Source organism: Mercenaria mercenaria, unplaced genomic scaffold (genome assembly GCF_021730395.1).
Source record: "Mercenaria mercenaria strain notata unplaced genomic scaffold, MADL_Memer_1 contig_3850, whole genome shotgun sequence".
In the NCBI taxonomy this organism is placed as follows: Eukaryota; Metazoa; Mollusca; class Bivalvia; order Venerida; family Veneridae; genus Mercenaria; species Mercenaria mercenaria.
The window spans coordinates 31,484-53,502 of NW_026462030.1; the positions used below are offsets into that span (position 1 = coordinate 31,484).

The following is a 22,019-nucleotide window of genomic DNA, read 5'->3' on the forward strand; positions in this document are numbered from 1 at the left end:
TCTGTGGTATTACCCTCACAATGTTCCAACGCCAGTTGACTGTGTAAATAAACATCACCTCGACCAGGCAAATTCCTTAAACACGCGAATGCAGCAAAGACAAGTTAGGTAAAATACAAAAATGTTCTTGATTTACATAAAAAGCAAACCTTAAAAACCAAGAACGAATAATATTATACTCAATGCCTTTGCAGGAGACAATGCCTCAAGGGAAACACCCTTTAGGGACCCTACAAAAGAGGCCAGAGCGTATAATCAGCTGGGACTAAAAAGCTACCTCTCATAAAGTCCTCAGACTGTTTACCCAGACAAAATCAAAGAGGAATGCGTAAATTCCAACTGTAAAAATGTTGATCACTAAATATGCGGTGCTTCGAAAAACAGTTGGGTCATAACCTCTTTACGTTTATTAGCTTTACCAAAATACAGTTAGAAAATAACCATTAAAAAACAAACCGAACCCTTAAGCGACACCTGACTTGTATCTAAAGATTTTAGCCTTTAGATGTGTCACAAAAGCTTGCAGTGAAGATTTATAAAAATTTGAGTTTAATGGGGGTGTTATCTAAAAACGTCATAAGATTCTATGTTATGGAAAGTGGTTAGGGGAATATTATTGAAACTTTTATTAAAAGGGGTTATGACCTCTTTTTTCGTAAACTACGGCATATTTGGTGTTCAGCTGTTTGATTAGATCTGAGAGGATATGTGGAAGACTTCATGATAGGCAATTCATTAAGTCCATCTTGACTGAGCTGCTTTGATACTTGATTTCTGGATTGTTACGTCGGGCTCTTGTCGTGTTTCTCTTGTTGCTGTGCTTTCCACACAAACATTAAACAATACGTATTTGATAGTTAAGTTTTTATTTTCTATATATTTTCACAGGTCAGTTTTCTGTTCTTCATGTTCATTCATTAGCAATATGTCTGTAAGTGATTCACCTGGCGGGTGTACTTTTGTTTTGATACTGCCCTATAACTGTTAAACACGGTAGGGATAGAGAGTGTGGGTTTATGAACAAGTACAGGGCTTAAGCTCCATAGTAGTGGTTTTGCAACTGTCCATTCCGAGGTGGCACCCATTTGTGTTTCTAACTGTGTTTGTTTTGTCAGTGTGGCCTATCTATAATAAATACATACGCTGAGGTGGGGTTTTGTTTTAAGTAGTCTGTGTTCATTTCGGTATATTCCTTGTTCTTTTTTATAAAATCTTCAGAAACAGCAACAGCACTTATTAGTAATTAATGGAGTATGAAGTGGATTGATTAAGCTTGTAGTATCTATATTTAACATAAAATAATTAAATTCTATCTGGTATTATAGCTGTACAAATTTGGAAATTCCAGTACTTGTATCTCTATGTCTTGTCATGTTCTAAAGAACATATGTTGTATCCTGAGCAACTACACGCCATTTCAGGTACTAACAAATTTGAATGGCGTTTCAATTACCAAAGGATACAAATATACTAGACATAAATTTCATATTTTAAAACTCTTACTACATATAGTTTATGTAGACATAAAATAAGTAGTGGTAAGAATATCACTACAGTGGAGCTGGCGATAAATTTCCGTGCAATCTCGTTTGTAAACGCTTCTGAAACGGTTCTGAAACGTTTCTCGTTTCCCGTTAACTAACGGTTATCTCAGCTACCAAAAACAAAAACCACCAATGCCGCCGTCTATATCTTAAATTTGCGATTCATTCTACTTTGAAATGATAAAAATATATTTCACCTTTTACATCTGGTATAACGAGATACTGGGAAGGTCTTAATATTATCGGGAAGAGTCTGTCACATGTTTATTATATGATATTATTGAAATATTTCTTCTTATTTCATTTCTTCATATTTCATTTAACTATTTAAAAAGAAAATAAATTATGAAAAAAAAATCATTATCGATCTTATAGTTGTTTAACAATAAAAGACAATATATGAGCCGGTGCAAGAAATGGCTTAAACGGTCTGCCATGTTTGTTTTGTGCTTTATTTGATTGTTACCTCATATTTCACTAAACAGTTGAAACAGAAAAAAAATGATGTAATAGAAAGTTTCTTTTTTCGTTTCTAAATGAATTACATATATATAAACCAGCGTATAAAACGCACTGATCAAAAAGAATTGAACATCGGAAAGGACCTGTAATATATTTATTATTGCGTATTATTTATTATAAAAAGTATTTCTTCGTATTTCATTTATAAAAAGGAAATGAAAAATAATTTTCTGTTTTTAAATGAAAGAAAGGCAAAACTTAGTCAGTGCATAAAACACGCTGATCGTAAAGGGCTGGACATAATTGGAAATGACCTGATATATATATATATTTATTATTGCACTTTATTTCATTATTCTTATATGTCATATAAAACACATAAAGAAAATAAATACAATTTTAGCCAAATCACACAACAGTCTTATCTATGCGTCGTAAGACAGATAAGATAACTTTAAGAAACACATGCATCCAATTAGTTGTGATTGAGTTTGAGTGGATAATCACACCTATCGATTATAGCCATTAATTGGGATATTTGCTAGTACACAAAATTGGCACGCGACAAGTTTTACCGCACAATTTTATTATACCTCTGACTTCTAAACAGCTGACCGCCTCTATTTACTTTAGTTGCTTTCTTCAAAGAATTTCGCTTGATACTATGGGTGTAAATTTTTACCATACAAGTTTTCAATAAAAAAACACGAACGATTATGTGTAATCTGTTTGCATGGAACAGTGTGACACGAATTACATATTCTGTAAGGTAAGCGTATTTATATTTGTGCAATATATATGACATAATTATCCATATCATTTGAAAGTGCAGAACAACAGGTAAAATTGGTATAATATTCTATTTTTACACAAACATTTGAAAATGAAGGTACAACCGTATTCCTGTAATTTTTTAAACGAATTATATACCAGAGTAAGGTTTTATTTAATTCCTCCTCTTTTCTCTCAGATGTTCATATCGACAAAATAAGACATAACCCACATCTCTTTTTCTTAAATTATTTCATCGGAAAATGAAATCGCTTCGAAATCTACATTTTTCATTCGCCATATGTAACGCTTTTATAAAGTCCTTAAAAGATGAACAGTTTCAATGTAGATTCATTATAACTCCACTACCGTGACCGTAGGTAAAATGTGTGTATTTCGTCAACACAAGTCATGGTGTCAGCATTTGAAAATAATGACGTAAAAATGTATGCTGAAAGCAACGTTATGATGTAAACGGAAAATGTTGGAACACCCCGATCCAAGTATCTGTTAACTTCGGCTGCATAACGAAACTCCATATTGAGCAACACGATACGTAACACTTTATTTAACTAATTGACAGGTACTTATTAGAGGAAAACAAACCCGCATCCCATCTATATACTACCTCCATGGGTCATGTCCCTGGAAACTGGATCCGCCCCTGACCATCACCGCGAAAATGAAGACTGTGTATACTCTTCCATGCAGCATATTTCTGTGAAAATCTGTTTTTAGTTTATTGATATTTTTAAATATAACAAGTCTGAAATGTAGTACACTAAAGATTAGTGGTGTCACTTTATTACTATGCATATATAGATATTTGATCAAAATATTTAAGAGATTAGATTAATTGCTGATTTACGCAATATTAAGGCGATGTCAAGATGCCAAGATTGTTGATCGTCAATAAAGTGATATAGTTTCAAAGCTATTACTTCGGCCAGGCGGTCTAATGTCCCATGTGGCACACTTTCTGTACGCATCTGCATTCTTTGACATACATAGTATTGCTGATCATGTAACGTACGACTTGAACATTTATCCGGACCAACTCTTCCCACTATATTCTATACCATGTCGCTAAATTGATAGTTTTCATAAACAAAGTAGCTTTCTAGAAAACGAATCTAAATATCAAAACTATGTATAAGAGAGACGGACAAAACTCATTCCGCTGAATTTTGAATGGACAAAATACTTCCCATTTTTTTCATGTTAAGATATTTTCATAGGCAGTAACCGCACATTGGAGTTTAAAGGCACTGGCCTCCAGATCGTATGACAACAAAAAAAGAAAATATTTAGGTATCAGGTATTTAATGTTACAAGACAACTTTGAAACTTAATTACTGACACACTATTGTTACGGGAACGCATGACGATTAGTTGTTTTTACTAACTTTTACATTGAAAATTGAAAAAAGCCTTTCTAACGCTTTACTTGAGGTACAAGGCTTTAATTTAAAACATCTATATTCAACGATTGTTAAATACATGATCCTCCGTGGTGTGTTGGTAATGACAGGGAGAAAGCTCTTATTGCCGCGGCGGCCCAGGTACGATTCTCGAATCGGGCATTTTTTTCTTGATTTGGCATTTATAAGATAGTTTAGCAATAAGAACTCATATTTCACCAATGTTTATAATATGACCAAACTTTAATTTTAAAATAAGATCATTTTAGCCAAAATATGGAGGTACACGCCTTTATAAAACGTTCTACATACTGAAAATGAAAAATAAATATAGATATTATTTGCTAAATTATGTTTATTTCTGTAAAATATAAGCTTAGGGGTGGGGAATGGGTGTTGTCCGCTTCAACCTTCGTTTATATATATAAGGGTGTCATTGTTAAATAACTGACACATACCGAAATTGATGAATTTAGATTCCCTGGACACCATTTTAAGATGAATTTAATCTGATGTTAGTTTATGGTTCATAAGGGGTAGTCTTTGAGAATTTGCCACCCCCACCCCCGCAAAAGATCCTTATTTTTTAAGTAATATCGTTTATAAAAATTCTTTGCTAAAATGAACTTCGATTATATTTAAAGTTTCAAAGTTGAACGCTGGAAAAAACAAATAACAACTTTACTATTACTTAAACATTTAACTTATCAACTGTAATGGTATTTAGATATATAAAAGTCATACAGCATGTATACACACTTTTTTAACAACACCGGTATGGAAGATATGATAATGCCTGTGCTAATTACAGCACCCTCAAATCTGATTATAGGAAGATCACAAGCACCGCAAAGGCGGTATTGCACTTTGAACTTCTTTTGTGTCGGATATTGGGCACGTGTCAACCAGTGTAATAGACTGCCTGTTCGAAATTTAACAATTTTGCAAATGTTAATGTTCTTATAAATGGATAATTATTTTTTTGCTGTGTTTCACTACTTTCCATTTGAGTTTTGTTTAGTGTACTACATGTATCTTTTCATTCGTCATTTCTTTGAATTTGTTCTTTTTTGGTGCTTGTCTGTTCCATTTATTTCCAATGGAATGCAATATATTTGTTTTAAATTTCAAGGCTCTTCGCACAAAGGTGGTAGTTAAAACTTTTAACATATGATTTCACCAAGGTGGACAAAATTCTGCTGCTCCACCTCGCATTTAATTATAAGAAAAATAGATTTAGAAAATATCAACAAAGTTGTAAAATAATAAGTTTCACGGAGATGTGATTATCAATTTTAAACAGACTGAATTTAAAATTATTAGAAAAAATTGACAAATCAGTGATAAATGGCTGGAGGATAGGGGAGGGGGTATTTGTCGGGTGATAATGGGATGGGGAGGTGTGTGTGGGGCGGGGACGGCGGCAGGGACAGCATTTTCCGTTAAATGTTTTTACGACTTCATATAGTATGAAAACTTTTATTGTTTTTTTTCTATAGAGAAATACGTTTTTACACTTCAGGAAAATAGTATGTAAATTCAAAGCACGGTGACACAAATTCTATGGAAGTGTTTCTTGAATCATGTGAACAGAGATTATAAAAAAATCTAATTATCATAGTTACATAATAATACGTGCATTTTAAAATCAGATCTGACTTAATACAAAATTATATTCAATCTCTATTATTTTACACGCTAACAATTTTATGACTATAATACTTTTCATGCACCCCCTACCCTGGCAGATAGCAAACTACTGTATGAATGAACAAGAGAGGTATATCTTTCTTCCAATGTAGATTTATTAACTAAATATTCAACTCAAAATCCACTGGTTATTTATGATAAGACATTTTACGCTAAAGGCAAAGATAAATATATTTAAAGTATATGTGAAGCAGATCATTTAAATAAAATATACGCCCCCCTTAATTGTTAGCCCAAAGTAAATTGGGAATTAAACTTAAAATTTAATTTTTTATGCGCTAAATAATAAATTTGTGGAATTTTACAGTTTATAGTTATTTTGTAACTGGATAGGAACTTTCATTTACACGTTTCTAGTTTATCACACGATTATCGTTTCATGAACGGTTACCGAACAAATACCGGCTTGTTTCCCGAAATCGCGTAAATGTATCGCGATCTCCACTGTAGTACTATGCATAGTCTTAAAATATTACACAATATATGTATAACTATAAAGTATGTGAAAAGATCCTTTGGAAGCATATAACGAAATAAAGTCAAGAAATTGCAGATTCGATTAAACTGGATCTGTACATGAGAGGTAATGAAATGTGCCACGTCCATCACGCCACCAAGAACCGGTTTAACCGGAATTTTATTTCAGTAAAACTGTAGAACAAGAAAATATAAAAACACTGACACCAAGTACGGGAATACATTTTACAGTCACCACAGGGCACATAAAGACAGCTGTTTGGATAGGTAATAAAATCTTCAATGTAATTATGTATTACCACCAAAAACATTGTTTTAACGATTGACTGTTACTTCTACAGTGGAGCTCGAGATAAATTTCCGCGATTTCGAGAATCGAGCCGGTATTCGTTTGGTAACCGTTCATGAAAAGATTATCTTGTGAAAAACGAGAAACGTATCAATGAAAAATGAAAATTCGTATCCAGTTACGCATGCGCAACGTTAAACGAGAACCGTGAAACGAGAATTTATTCCACCTGCGCAGCGAGAAATCAACGATAAGCGTGAAAAGTCTGAATCGTTTCAAATAAGTTCAAATAACTATGAACCGTAAAATTCCACAAATTTATTAATAAGCGCATAAGAATTTAAATTTTAAGGTTAATTTGCAATTTACTTTGGAGTACCTGCTTATTTTGCTAACAATTAAGGGGAAGCAGATTTTATTTAATTGATTTGCTTTACACATACTTTAAATATGTGACAGAGCATGAGATTTTGGGTCCAAATGCAATTTTGGTCTAAAATGGGGTTTTGGGCTAATCTGACAGACTGACCCGTTCTGAGTAAAAATCTTCAATTTGACAACAAAAATCAGTCGTTGTCATGGAGATATTACCACTTTTCGGACACCATGTTTTTGTCTAACTGTATCAAAATTGAGGCAGTATATCTTAATAATGACACCATATTTAAATAATATCAAGATAAAATAAATGATAAAATAACAAAAGCAACATGCAATTAATGGAATGTATTTCTTTTTGTCTCTTTCTTTCATGTAGTACAAAAATATTTATGTTCTAAAAATCGTTTCTATAGCAACACTGTTGTTTAACCTCTTTTTTAACAGTCTCTTGATGAATCTAGCAATAAATTACATAGAATGTGAAATAAATACAAAATTAACTTTTTCTAGTGTGCTAACAGTTTGCAAACAACTGTTTTATGACATTCTTTTGAACAAGATACAGAATTTATTTGATATCAAATTAGACAACATCCCAAAAACTAGGACATTAATCTTATTATTATAGACACCTTATCTATTAAACAGTAAGAAAGAAAATCCGGCAAGAAGATATAATTATTAGATTGTTATTATCAACTGTGAGTTTGCTAAAATTTCAAAAGACTAAGATATACTGATAAGTGAATCATTACCATGGCAACGATGTGGTATTTTCTTACAAAAATACTAACATTACCATGGTAACAACGTGGTGTTTTCCTACAAAAATACTAACATTTTTGGCAATTTCTTTGAAATAAATTGAATATTGGAAGTGTTATTCCATATATTTACATCAAAAGCTGTCTGTTTTCTTATTTAAAAGTAAGAGAGTAGACATCATTCCGTGAAAATTAAAGTAATATGGTTTGAGAAATACATAATATTCAGATACACCTCTCTCAGTTACAACTATTGCCATTTTAAGGCAGGCTTGTGTAATAACATAGTGCTTTGTTGATGCAATTATTACATATGGAAATATTTTCCCTAACATAATACAGCTTAACATATATAACATATAAACAAGAAAGATGTTGTTTACATATGATGATATCCAAAATAATTTAAAAGTTAAATTAATGTTACCATGGCAACAATGCACTATTTTCTTAAAATAGTAGTTTTTTGTAAATTTTCCAGAAAGAATCAGAACATCCATTTAGCATCTGTTCTGTATACATTTGTTTTACACCACAAATGGTCAGTTATGATCATTTATAAAAAACAAACATCATTTTATGTAACATAACTTGTCTTTCAGAACTACATATTTTCCTGAAATGCCTACCTGCATTACAGCTCTGCCATTGTGTTATGACATGTTTTGTTGATGGTTACACATAAAAGATATTTTCTTGCAGAACATAGTCTGATTAGCAGAATATAAACAAGACACATGCTCTCTACATAATCAAACAAATCTAAATTTAAGTCAAATTTGTGTTACCATGGCAACTCACAATGTTTTGCAAAAAAATAGCTATTTCTGCAAAGGTCATGTCATGTAAAAATATCTTTTACCACAATTATAACCATGGATTAACATGATTAATTCTTGAAATAAAATATATTATATTCAGCCACTAACAAATATTTTCTGCTATATTGGTAGTTTTCTGCCATTTCTGAAAAAATCCTTCCCACACTCACACTGGCAAGGCAGTTTTTATTGTAAAAATGTTTCCTCCAAAGGTTGTGCTTTAATGTCACACATGTTGTAGTTTTGAAACAACTAGGATTTATTCAACAGACAAGTCTTAGTATTTCATGCATGCAGTTTTGGAAAATTTATAAGTTAAATTCTGTATTGTTAGAACAATTAGGATAGTGCTTCTCAAACAACTTCACAGCTGTCATGACATCAAAACACTACTTTTACCCAATATTTCTCACAGTTGACTAAGTTTTACTTTTTCTTGAAACACATTTGTAATTTGAACTAGAATTTTTAACTTTTTCAGGTCATGAGGGCAGGAAACATTACACTTTTTGTGCAATATGGAGTTATTTGCTCATATCAGTATTTGTGACATGCCCTCTATTCCACAGGCATGATTTCAGCTGGATGATCAGTAGAACATATTAATTCCTTCTGTTTCATTCCCATTTACATATTCATAGTTCTTTCATCACTGCAAAACAAAAATTCATCAACATTAGAACTTCATTTTAATAAGATTAGTATAAGGTTACAGAATATAAGACTGTAAAGCATCTTTTTAAGCTTAAGAGAGTATTTTTGTTAAAAGCTGACTGAAAGCAGATTTGATAAGTATAAACTCACTCAAGAATCTTACAGTTTTCATGCAGAAAAAGTAGCTTTTCAAGAATACATAAACTAGCTAAGATTCCTACAGACTAGACATACAATTCATGCAATCAAACTTAATGTAAACACAAATACTGTAAAAATAATTTTGAAAATATGAAAACATACATATATGATATATTCAATTATTGTATGTCATTACTTATTCACTTCTTAATATATTACACATATTTGTTGAATGGGTCTATAATCAAAATCATTTCTCTTAAAATGTTATGAATGAAATAGATCATTTATGTTTATGCTACTTTAATGTCTTTATCTTTCTTAGAATAGCAGTATAGTAACTGTAAAAATGTATGAAAAAATTTACAAACCCCCATAAAATCCAGCTTGTTGTGTATAGACTTTCCTGGAAAATCATTTCACTGTTTAAGGTCATTGCATCAAGCCAAACAATCCTCAGTGGTTGATCTGTAAAATGAAATAAAATACTGAAAAAGGCTGAAATGTGAGATAAAAATGCCCTGGGCAGTTAGCTCAGTACATATTTAACACAAAGACTTCTATAAAAAGAGTAATAGGTTTGAATTCCTGGCAAGGCTTTCAAAACAAAATGTATCTAAAGTTTATTTATTTTACTAAGTGGTTTTTAGTCACTTGACAAGAACAGTACAAAATGGTGAGGAATCCAGAAATAATGGCCAAGTGAACAGTATGCAAATTTAACATGAAAGCTTTGGAAAAAACTGTCTCTTTCCAAGTAAAAACAATATTTATGCCTTGTAGAAGTTTTATGGACTGATTTGACATTACATACATGTAAGAAATTAGTGGTTGAAGCTGACAACAGGTGTGTTTCAACTATTCCTAATCAGTCACTTTCATGGCATGGCTATATTTATAAAATGATCAGGGCTTTAACTTTAATATGTAACTAAACATTATGACTGACTGTTGTAATTTTGTCTGGCACCATGGCACCAGAGTCACAAGGTCTTCATGTAATTGTCTTGCATACTGATTCTACTGAATACTTCTTGTAATTGTCTTGCATACAGATTCTACTGAATAAGAGTCAAAACCGATTTAAAAAAAGTTGAATTCATGGCAGATTTATTAAATAAAATATAGTCTACAATATATTGACACTTAAAATAAAATGTGAACTGCGCTAAATCTACCTTGAATCTGTCATTAGTGTCAAATCAGGGCTATTTTTGGAAAAGATATCGGACAAAACTGTCGATATGAACTCAAATAATATTCTTAACACTACATATCGCTTAAATACTTACTTACCTTGAGATTGGCTAACTGTCATTCTTTATACAATCGAAATAAATCATCAAATAATTGCTTTTGGTAGTTTCATTTTCTCCGCGACCTTCGATGTTTACAAATGGCGTGTCGATTCAAAGGGCGATAAATTATCAATCATTTAAATTTTTTAAAGAAACGGAATTGCAAAACACGGAAATGTTTATAAATATCACTTCATTTTTTTCTTGTGGCAAGGTAGAGTATTATTGAAAACAAGAAACGCATTAATTGCCGCGAACACGTGGTAACGTCCACCATTTTTTTGTGACGTAACTTTAATCGATGTTTCTCAAATGACGTAACGCCGAATTTGGACCCAAAATGTCATGGTGCGTCACATATATTTTCATTTGCCTTTAGCGTAAAATATCATACGATCTGGATGCCATTGTCTTTAAACTCCAATGTGCGGTTATTGTCTATGAAAATATCTTAACATGAAAAAAATGGGAAGGATTTTGTCCATTTATTCAAAATTCAGCGGAATGAGTTTTGTCCGTCTCTCTTATACATAGTTTTGATGTTTAGATTCATTTACTAGAAAGCTACTTTGTTTATGAAAACTATCAATTTAGCGACATGGTATAGAATATAGCGGGAAGAGTTGGTCCGGATAAATGTTCAAGTCGTACGTTACATGATCAGCAATATTATGTATGTCAAAGAATGCAGATGCGTACAGAAAGCGTGCAACATGGGACATTAGACCGTGTGGCCGAAGTAATAGCTTTGAAACTATATCACTTTATTGACGATCAACAATCTTGGCATCTTGACATCGCCTTAGTATTGCGTAATACCCCAGTCACACATACGGCGCGGAAAGCTACGTCTAGCCACGGATAAAAACGTAGTAATCTGTATCGACCCGTATTGAAACGTACCTGAGACGTACCTTAATGTAGTAAGCCGTATCAATTCGTACCAATTCGTACGGCTCAGGTACGGATCGATACGGGTTACTACGTTTCAATCCGTAGCTCGACGTAGCTATTTGCGCCGTATGTGTGACTGTGGTATTAATCAAATATCTATATATGCATAGTGATAAAGCGGCACCACTTTTCTTTAGTGTACTACATTTTAGACTTGTTATATTTAAAAATATCAATTAACTAAAAACAGATTTTCACAGAAATATACTGCATGGAAGAGTATACACAGTCTTCATTTCTGCGATTTCGAGAATCGAGCCGGTATTCGTTTGGTAACCGTTCATGAAAAGATTATCTTGTGAAAAACGAGAAACGTGCTAATGAAAATTCGTATCCAGTTACGCATGCGCAACGTTAAACGAGAACCGTGAAACGAGACTTTATTCCACCTGCGCAGCGAGAATCAACGCTAAGCGTGGTAATTCTGAATCGTTTCAAATAAGTTCAAATAACTATGAACCGTAAAATTCCACAAATTTATTAATTAGCGCATAAGAATTTAAATCTTCAGGTTAATTTGCAATTTACTTTGGAGTACCTGCTTATTTTGCTAACAATTAAGGGGAAGTAGATTTTATTTAATTGATTTGCTTTACACATACTTTAAATATATTTTCATTTGCCTTTAGCGTAAAATGTCCTATCATAAATTATCAGTGGCGTGTGAATTGAATTTACGGTGTTTAACGGAATCAAAAATAAATAGTTGTATAATGTTTTTTTTTTCAGTGATACTGACACAAATTAGTTAATAAATCTGCATTAGAAGAAAGCTGTACCTTACGTGTTTATTCATACAGTAGTTTGCTATCTGCCAGAGGGCATGAAAAGGATTATAGTCATAAAATGTTAGCGTGTACAATTAAGGAAATAAGTTATTTCAAAAAGCTCGGCAATGCGAGATTGGATATAATTTTGTATTAAGCCAGATCTGAACCTTGATTATGTAACTATGATAATTAGATTTTTTAGAGTTTCTGTTCACATGATTCAGAAACACTTCCATATAATTTGTGTTACCGTGCTTCGAATTTACATACTATTTTCCTGAACTGTAAAAACGTATTTTTCAATAGAAAAAATAAAATATTTTTATACTATATGAAGTCGTACAAAAATTTAATTGCCATCCCTGCCGCCGTCCCACACACACACCTCCCCATCCCATTACCCCCCGACAAATACCCCCTCCCCAATCCTCCCACCAGTCATCACTGATTTGTCTTTTTTTTCTAATTTTTAATTCAGGCTGTTTAAAATTGATAATCCCCTCTCCATGAACCTTATTATTTTACAACTTTGTTGATATTTTCTAAATGTATTTTTCTTATAACTAAATGCGGGGTGGGGCAGCAGGACTTTGTCCACCTTGGTGAAATCATATGTTAAAAGTATTAACTACCGCCTTTGTGCGGAGGGTCTCGACATATAAAATAACTGTATTGCATTCCATTGGAAATAAAGAGAACTGACAAGCACGAAGACATTTTTTTTTTAAAGAAATGAAGAATAAAAAGGTACATGTAGTACACTAAAGGAAAGTCAAAAGGAAAGTAGTGAAAAACAGCAAAAATAATTATCAATTAATAAGAACATATCCCTCTGTTGGCATTTTGCAAAATTGTTAAATTTCGAATAGGCAATATATTACACTGGTTGACACGTGAGCAATACCCGACCCAAAAGAAGTTAAAAGTGCAATACCGCCTTTGCGGTGCTTGTGATCTACGTATAATCAGAGGGTCCTCAAGCACAGGCTTGATCTTATCTTCCATACCGGTATCGGTGTTGTTAAGAAAGTTTTTATCAACGCTATATGACTTTTATAAATATCTAAATGCGATTCCAGTTGATAACTTAAATGTTTAAATAATAATAATGTTGTTTTTTGGGGTTTTTTTTTCCAGCGTTCGCATTTGGAACTTGAAATATAATCGATGTTCATTCTTATGTATAAAATGAAGGATGAAGCGGACAAAATTCCCCCCTAAGTTTATATTTCACAGAAATAAACATAATTTAGCAAATAATATATCTAATATATTTATTTTTCATTTTCAGTATGTAGAACGGTTTTTAAAGGCTCGTACCTCCAAATTTTGGCTAAAATGATCTTATTTTAAATTGAAGTTTGGTCATATTATGAATATTGGTGAAATATGAGTTCTTATTTCTAAACTATCGTAAAAATGCCAAATCAAGAAAAAAAGATGTCCGAGACGAGAATCATACCCGGGCCGCCGGGACAATAAAAGCTTTCTCGCTGTCATTACCAACACACCACGGACGATTATATATTTAACAATCGTTGAATATAGATAGTTTTAATTAAAACCGTTTACCTCGAGTAAAGCGTTACAAACGCTTTTCAATTTTCAATGTCAAAAAACAGCGAGTTGTGTTTATAGCTCCATGGTAAAAATTAGTAAAAACAACTAATCGTCATGTGTTTCCGTAACAATAGTTTCAAAGTTGTCTTGTAACATTAATTTCCTGATACCTAAACATTTTCTCTATTTTTGTTGCCATACGATTTGGAGGCCAGTGCCTTTAAACTCCACTGTGAGATTTCTGTCTATGAAAATATCTTAAAATGAAAAAAAAATGGGAGGGATTTTGTCCACTTATTCAAAATTCAGCGAAAGGAGTTTTGTCCTTCTCTCTACTACATAATTTTGATATTTCGATTCGGATGATTAGGTATGTAAACTAATCACCACACTAATCACCACTGGAATGTAGATGCGTACAGAAAGCGTACCACATGGGACACTAGACCCTGTGGCCGAAGTAATAACTTAAAAACTTTATCACTTTATTGCCGATAAACAATCTTGGCATCCTGAGATCGCCTTAATAGTACGCAAATCAGGAATCAGTCTAATCTCTTACACATTTTAATCACTTATCTATATAGATAGTAATAAAGCGACACCACTTTCCTTTAGTGTACTACATTTCAAACTTGTTATTATAATTAAAAATATTAATTTACTAAAAACAGAATTTCGCAAAAATATTCAGCATGAAAAGAGTATACACAGCCTTTATTTCAGCGGTGATGGTCAGGGGCGGATCCAGTTTCCAGGGCATGTCCCATGGATGTAGTATATAGATGGGAAGCGGGTTTGTTATCCTCTAAAATTACCTGCCAGTTAGTAAAATAAAGTGTTACGTATCGTGTTGCTCAATATGGAGTTTCGCTAAGTAGCCGAAGTAAACAGATACTAGGATCGGGATGTTCCAACATTTTCCGTTTACATCATAAGAACTTGACACACGGCATGTTACTTATAACACTAATTTTGACGTCGTTTTTTTATAAATGCTGACATCATGACTTATGTTGACGAAATACGCACATTTTACCTGCGGTCACGATAACAGAGTTTTAACGAATCTACATTGAAACTGTTCATCTTGAAAGAACTTTATAAAAAGCGTTATTTACGGTGAATGAAAATAACAAAAATGTAGGTTTCGAAGCGATTTTCTTTTCCGATGAATAAATTTAAGAAATAGAGATGTGTGTTATTTGGAAAATGGCTGGTGTTATTTTGTGGACATAAACGTCTGAGAGAAAAGAGGAGGAATGAAATAAAACATTGCACTGGTATAACATTCGTGCAAAATATACATGGATACGGTTGTATCTTCATTTTCAACTGTTTGTGTAAAAATAGAAATTATACCAAATTTACCAGTTGTTCTTCGCTTTCAAATGATATGGATAATTATGTCAGAAAATGAAAGTCGTATATATTGCACAATTATATCTTAATGTGCTTACCTCACAAAATATGTAGTTCGTGTCACACTGTTCCATGCAAACGGAGCACACATACTCCTTCGTGTTTATTTTTTTATTGAAAACATGTACGGTAAAAATCTAATGCACTTTACACCCATAGTATCAAGCGAAATTCTTTGAAGAAAGCAACTAAAGTAAATAAAGGCGGTCAGCTGTTTAGAATTCAGAGATATAATAAAATTGTGCAACAAAATTTGTCGCGTGCCAATTTTGTGTACTTGCAAATATACCAATTAATGGCTATAGTCGATAGGTGTGATAATCAAATCAAACTCAATCACGACTAATCGGATGCATGTTTTTCTTACGACGCATAGATTAGACTGATGTATGATTTGGCTAAAATTGCATTTTTTTCTTTATGTGTTTTTATATGACTCATATAAGAATAAGGAAATAATTTGCAATAATAAATATATATCAGGTCATTTCCAGTTATGTTCAGCCCTTAACGAACAGCATGTTTATGCACTGACTCATATTTTGTTTTTCTTTCATTCAAAAGCAGACAATACTTTTTCATTTCCTATTGATAAATGAAATATTTAAATAATACCGAATAATAAATATATTACAGGTCCTTTCCGATGTTTAGCCCTTTTCGATCAGCGCGTTTTATACGCTGATTTATATCTTGTATGTAATTTATTTAAAAAAGAAAATAGAAACTTTTGTTCATCATTTATTTTCTGTTTCAATTGTTTAGTGAAATATGAGGTAATAATCAAATAAATCACAAAACAAACATATGGCAGATCGTTTTAGACCATTTCATGCACCGACTCGTATATTGTCTTTTACTCTTAAAAGCTCTAAGATTGATAATTCTTCTTTTTTTTCATAATTTATTTTCTTTTTAAATAGTTAAATGAAATATGAAGAAATATTTCAATAATATCATAAATCATATAAACATGTGGCAGACCATTCTCGATAATGTTAAGCCATTTCCAGTATCTCGTCATACCGGGTGTAAAAGGTGAATAACATTTTAATCATTTCAAAGTAGAATGAATTGCAAATTTACGATATAGACGGCGGCTTGGAGATTTTTGTTTTGGGTAATCGATCCACTTATTGGGAACGCCCACCAAGCTTTTGATCGGCTGATACGCTTCCCGTTTAGATATCATTCGACTAATTGGGAACGCCCACCAAGCTTTTGATTTGATGAACGATTCTCGATTAACGCTTCCCGTTTAGATATCATGTAATTGGACGATCACTAAGATAACCGTTATTTAAACGGGAAACGGGAAACGTTTCAGAACCGTTTCAAAAGCTTTTACAATCGAGATTGCACGGAAGCTTATCGCGAGCTCCATTGTAGATATTTAATCATGAATGTATCTGTACACTTCAATTAATATATATATTTAGTACAGTGAAGAACATTTAATAAGGGTGGTCTAAACTTGAAGAAATTATGTAAAGAAAAATATTTTTGTATAATATGTTTATTTAAAACAATAAACACATGACTTCCATTAAAAAACATGATGAACTAATGAAAACGTATCAACTTAAAAGGAATCCTGGTGATGGTTGCATATGAGTGTTGTTTGGTTTTTGTACGAAGGTTACTTTATCCAAAAAGCAGTATCTACTACAATCATACCTTATTCCAATCTCCATTTGTAATATCTAATGGCCATATTTCATTATCCATTTCTATTATCTAATTACTTTATTTCATCCTATATTTTATTTTATCTAACTTTTATTTTACTGTCTTTATTTCGTACAGTCCGCAACAAATGATCGATAGTATCGGTAAATCAATCATAGCTGAATCTGAATTGTGTTTGGCTGGAGTCATAAAAATGGGTTGACAATTTTGAAAAACACGTGGCTTTTGAAGTCTAGTGATTTGGAGGGGGTATTATACGGCGGTGGGTGGGAATTGATGGTTTTTTGTTCGTCGGCGGTGACGAAATATTTAGGTGCAAGAAAGTACTTTTTTTCTTTGTTGGGCTATAAGGTCTGGGATGTGGGGTAATGTGGAGTTTTGCGCTTCTTAAATTGTCCCATCACTGCCCACCAATCTAGACACGAATAACGAGATACAAACTTAAAATATGAACTACATGTTTGGCTTGACGTTCGACCCACCGACCTGTTTTATGCGCTCTATACATTATCCCATTGCCATACACCAATATGCCAAGTTTGATGTCAAAATCTTGAATTATAATAATGTATGCTCCGGACACGAATTATGATGGACAGAGAGACGGTTATGCAGACGAACAGAGGCACGCACCATCCTACAATGCGTGCAGATTTTCCAGAACGGGCGTATAACAAATGAAACTCGAATGAAGAACTGGGAATCCTATCCACAGTACAAAAAGATAGCATGTTCCAAGCGAGCTGAGAAGAGAAAATATAGCGTGAACTATATCAAATAAAGGTCTCGCCAGTTGCTAAGACAGTATTCTATATCATTATTGTAATAGTAATACCTGTATTAGCCATCCAGCTAGCTTACGGAAGGTCGGTGGTTCTACCCAGGTGCCCGCTCGTGATGAAATAATGCACGGAGGGGCAACTGAGGTCTTCTTCCACCATTAAAGCTGGAATGCGCTTATACTTAAACCAAAACTATGCGCTTATATTTGATAAGCGCTTTTAGACAAGCTGTGTGCGCCTATTTTTGATATATTAGGAATATTGACAGTGCTTACCTACCTTGGTTGAGAAAACGAAAGTAAAACATGGCCATGGACGTGCGCAGTGAACTTCTAACTTTTATTGCATAGAACTACAGTATTTATTCATAATGAAAGCATAATGAACTACATAATTTGCAAATAACGTTCAATCTCGCGGACCATTCAATAATTGTTCAACACTAAGATTGTAGCATTTTATCCATATTCTTTTCACAGATTTACAAACTTTTACTTTCATTTACTGAAAACATTTTCTGTTCAAAAAGCATGATTATCGTAAACAATTATCGTTTTATTAGACAATAGACGTTAAAATCTTTTGACACCCATTGCCTATTCAACAGGTAAGAACACTTGTCACCTGTATTTATGATAAACAATTATCACGGTATAATACCGTTAATTACGTTTTTTTGCTGCGTTTACCAGTAATCGGATATGCGCCTACTTTCGAGAGAAAATTTTGGTAAAGGCATGACATGCGCTTATTATCCCATACGGAATAACGGTAAGGCCGTATGCGCGTACAGATTGTACAGTAATAATTAAAGACAACACGGGTAATGTTAAAAAACTGTTTGCAAGGAGTGACGAAATAAAAAGTAAGATACTGTCATGTGCTGTCATTGAATGATTTGGTTTAATTTATATAAAATGACAAGTTATGAACGATTCGAAAACTGTTTTGAAAGTCTAGGCTTATAAAGAGCTATTAAAATGTCTTCGGATCGAATCATACTATTTACAATGAGAAGCTTTAAACGTCAAGTAAATGATTATTAAAAGCAAGCTATGTTACAGTTCGAACAGAAGAAATTTTTTCAATATTTACACATTAGAACATGTAACATAATAATAAGATGTCAATATGACACATGATCAGAAGAAGGCTTTAAGTGAACAACTACATTCAGAAAAAATACTCACCATTGTGACAAATAACTTCGTTGTTTTAGTGTCATCAAATGATTACCTAACAATGACAAACTTTAGACAGGATACTACACATGTATTAATAACAACTTTTCCAACTCCAACACTGTATTTTGGTTTTGTTTCTGCCAAATTTTAAAATCTTCGAATAAAAATTGGACAAAATGTTTAATGAGTATTTTCATATAATAAAACTTAAAAAGGCTGAAAATGGAAGGTTAACTCATTTAGCTGTAACGAATACAATGAAGTAACCATTAAAATAATATTTCTGTAGAAGTACAGGCACTGTATTTGTTTCATAAGGTTCATTTTACTAAACTTGTTGCTGTGTATACACCGGTCAGTTTTAGCATGTCTAAATGTGTGCAAGTGTTCAAATTTGTTAATTAAATCTATAATTTACTTTATAATAATCGATTTCTTTTTAAATATATAGGTATAACGTTGCTTTCATTCTATGTGAATTGTATCGGTTAGATGTCCCAGAGGCAGTATCTATCTTAAAAGGCAGTTCTTCGGAGAAAGCAAGTAATATCTTACCAGTAAGGAGGAAACAAACAAATCATCATGATCGCATGTTTTCTTTGTGCCTATCTCCCCTTCATTCGCGTTTTAATGACAAATTGAAGTTAGTGGAATGGATTGAGTTGAACATGATTCTTGGGGTAGATAAAATAATTGTATATGTGCAAAACTGCTCTAACGACGTAATGCAAACACTAAAAATATACGAGTCAAAAGGCGCTGTAGATATTATGAACTGGTCTTTACCCAAAGACATAACAAATAAAAGAAAGAAAAATCTACATTATTATGGACAACTAGCCGCGATTAATGATTGCCTTTACCGAAACAGGGGACTAAGTTTGTATACAGCAGCTTTTGATATAGACGAATATATTATTCCTCAATTGGATGAAGATGTCACTTGGTTAGATATGTTGTCTAGATTACCAAAGGCAAATGCTTATATTTTTAGAAATTCCTTTTTTCTGAGAAATGAAACGGGAAAGTTTATTTCTCAAATGCCAATTACTACTTCGAACTTCAGAAGAGAAAATTTCATATACTGGCCTCGTAGACGATCCAAATTTATTGCCAGAACAGACGCAATATACACGACCGATATACATTTTATTAGAGAAATGAATGGCAATCAGCACGCTGTTGATCCTAATATCGGCCTGTTACATCATTACAGGGTACGTATTCCTAATCACAATGAAACTGAAGGACAATCATCTAACAGGAAAGATGACATTCAAAGGAAATATGATGAAGAGTTAACCGTAACAAACGAAGCGACTAAAAAATACTCACAAATATTACATAAGAGTATGACATGGATTCTAGATAAATAAACAAAGTTAGATTATTTGTTTTAAAAATAGTACTTATAGTTTTAATTTAAATTGTTGTTTGAACTTTTGAATAATATTTAGTATAAACAATATTTTTAGGGAGTAAAAGTCTTCCATAGAATAAAAATCTGAAACACGCTAATTAAAAAAAGTACATTAAGAATTAATGATGCCGATTTCTTGATTCAAGCCATGCGAAATCCAACAAGTAAATTAAATGTAAATATGTTGTTACAACAAAATGTCTGATAATGACGATCGTTGAAACAATGGTTTACCGTACAATACCTTTGAAGGTATGTTTTGAAAAGAAACGGGATATTTGCTTGTATATATTATGTGCGTGTCCATTGATTATAGTGATAGAAACCGTGATGTAATAAATAATTTTTGAAACCATTATCTTAATTACTTGTATATGTATAGGTTGGCATAAACCTTATAATGAGCGCTCATTGCTGCTTTATCAATGAATCCCACAACAACAAGCTGTATTATAATGAAATGAATGAACTAACAGGAAGAAAAATCCTATTCAAATATTTCAAATTAACTGTAACCGCAAAATCACCGTGTTCACACATTCAAGTGGAGTTTAAATGATTTTACTGAAGTTGAGCACAACAAAACTCATGCACCAAGCATCACCTTAATCGGACAATTCTACAATTGAAAAATAAAAAAAATACATTCAATATCAACAGTCCCATCAAGTCTGTATATACTATATTCTTAAAGATTGTTAGAGACGTATTTATATCCTTGTAGACATTAAAGGTGTATTATGGTTGACACAAAATTCTAAGCGACTTTAAAGATGTTATAAGGGAAAAGTGTAGTTTAAACATTTATTACCATTTGCTTGAACGTTTTACCTCAACATTATTTCTAAGGTACGAGGGTCCTGCAAAAAGTTCTGTCATTGGGTTCGGATATCTTAAGTGCTACGTTTTATCAACATTATTTTTAATACAAACCTTCAAAGTAGTCCCCCTTTACAGAAACACATTTTTGTAAATTTTTACCCAATCGCGAAAAGCAGATAAATAGTTTTCTTTTGGTATCTGTTTGAGACACTTCTACCAAGAGAACTTCTGGACTTATATTTCTTTCTTGAAAGCATTTTCTTAAGCACTGAAAATAAAAAAAAAGTCACATGGACTCAGGTCAGGTGAATAAGGCGGATGGTTTACAACTTCAACCTTTTCAGAAGCAAAAAAACAAAAGACTTAACAACCTCGCACTTGTGCGAGGAGGCGTGTCGTGTATAAGATGGACTCCTGGCCATCCTTTGAATGGACGTTGTTTCTTATCGTAAAAGTTTCAGAATTGAAGACAATTGCGTACAACATCTTTTTCGAACTGATGGTTCTCTTGGCAATACAAAGGTGTTTTTGATATATTCGCTTCCATTGCTTATTATCAGCCCTTCTCTGTTGCTCAAACATATTCAACCAGGTTACCTGTTAGCAAGTTAGAAATAACCCGACTATCACAGCCTTTGTATGTTTTCAAACGTTCCCGGGCACATTTAAGGCGTTGTTTCTTT

At 32.7% G+C, this 22,019-nt stretch overlaps 1 protein-coding gene and 1 long non-coding RNA gene across 2 annotated transcripts in view; one reads left to right on the top strand and one right to left on the bottom strand.

The window, feature by feature from the left end:
• The window catches only part of LOC123548279 (beta-1,4-galactosyltransferase galt-1-like), a 42,561-nt gene extending 21,631 nt beyond the window's left edge, over window positions 1–20,930 (top strand). The window contains exon 4 of the mRNA XM_053534611.1: window positions 19,546–20,930. Within this exon, the coding sequence (XP_053390586.1) occupies window positions 19,546–20,470 (925 nt within the window). The 3' untranslated portion in view covers window positions 20,471–20,930. The remainder of the gene's footprint in view (window positions 1–19,545) is intronic.
• On the bottom strand, window positions 7,092–10,887 carry LOC128553461 (uncharacterized). Its single transcript, XR_008369348.1, has 3 exons — window positions 10,732–10,887; window positions 9,807–9,903; window positions 7,092–9,292 (listed from the first exon to the last, which is right to left on the bottom strand). It is a non-coding gene; the product is annotated as an uncharacterized LOC128553461 (long non-coding RNA).
• Window positions 20,931–22,019: the final 1,089 nt, after the last annotated feature.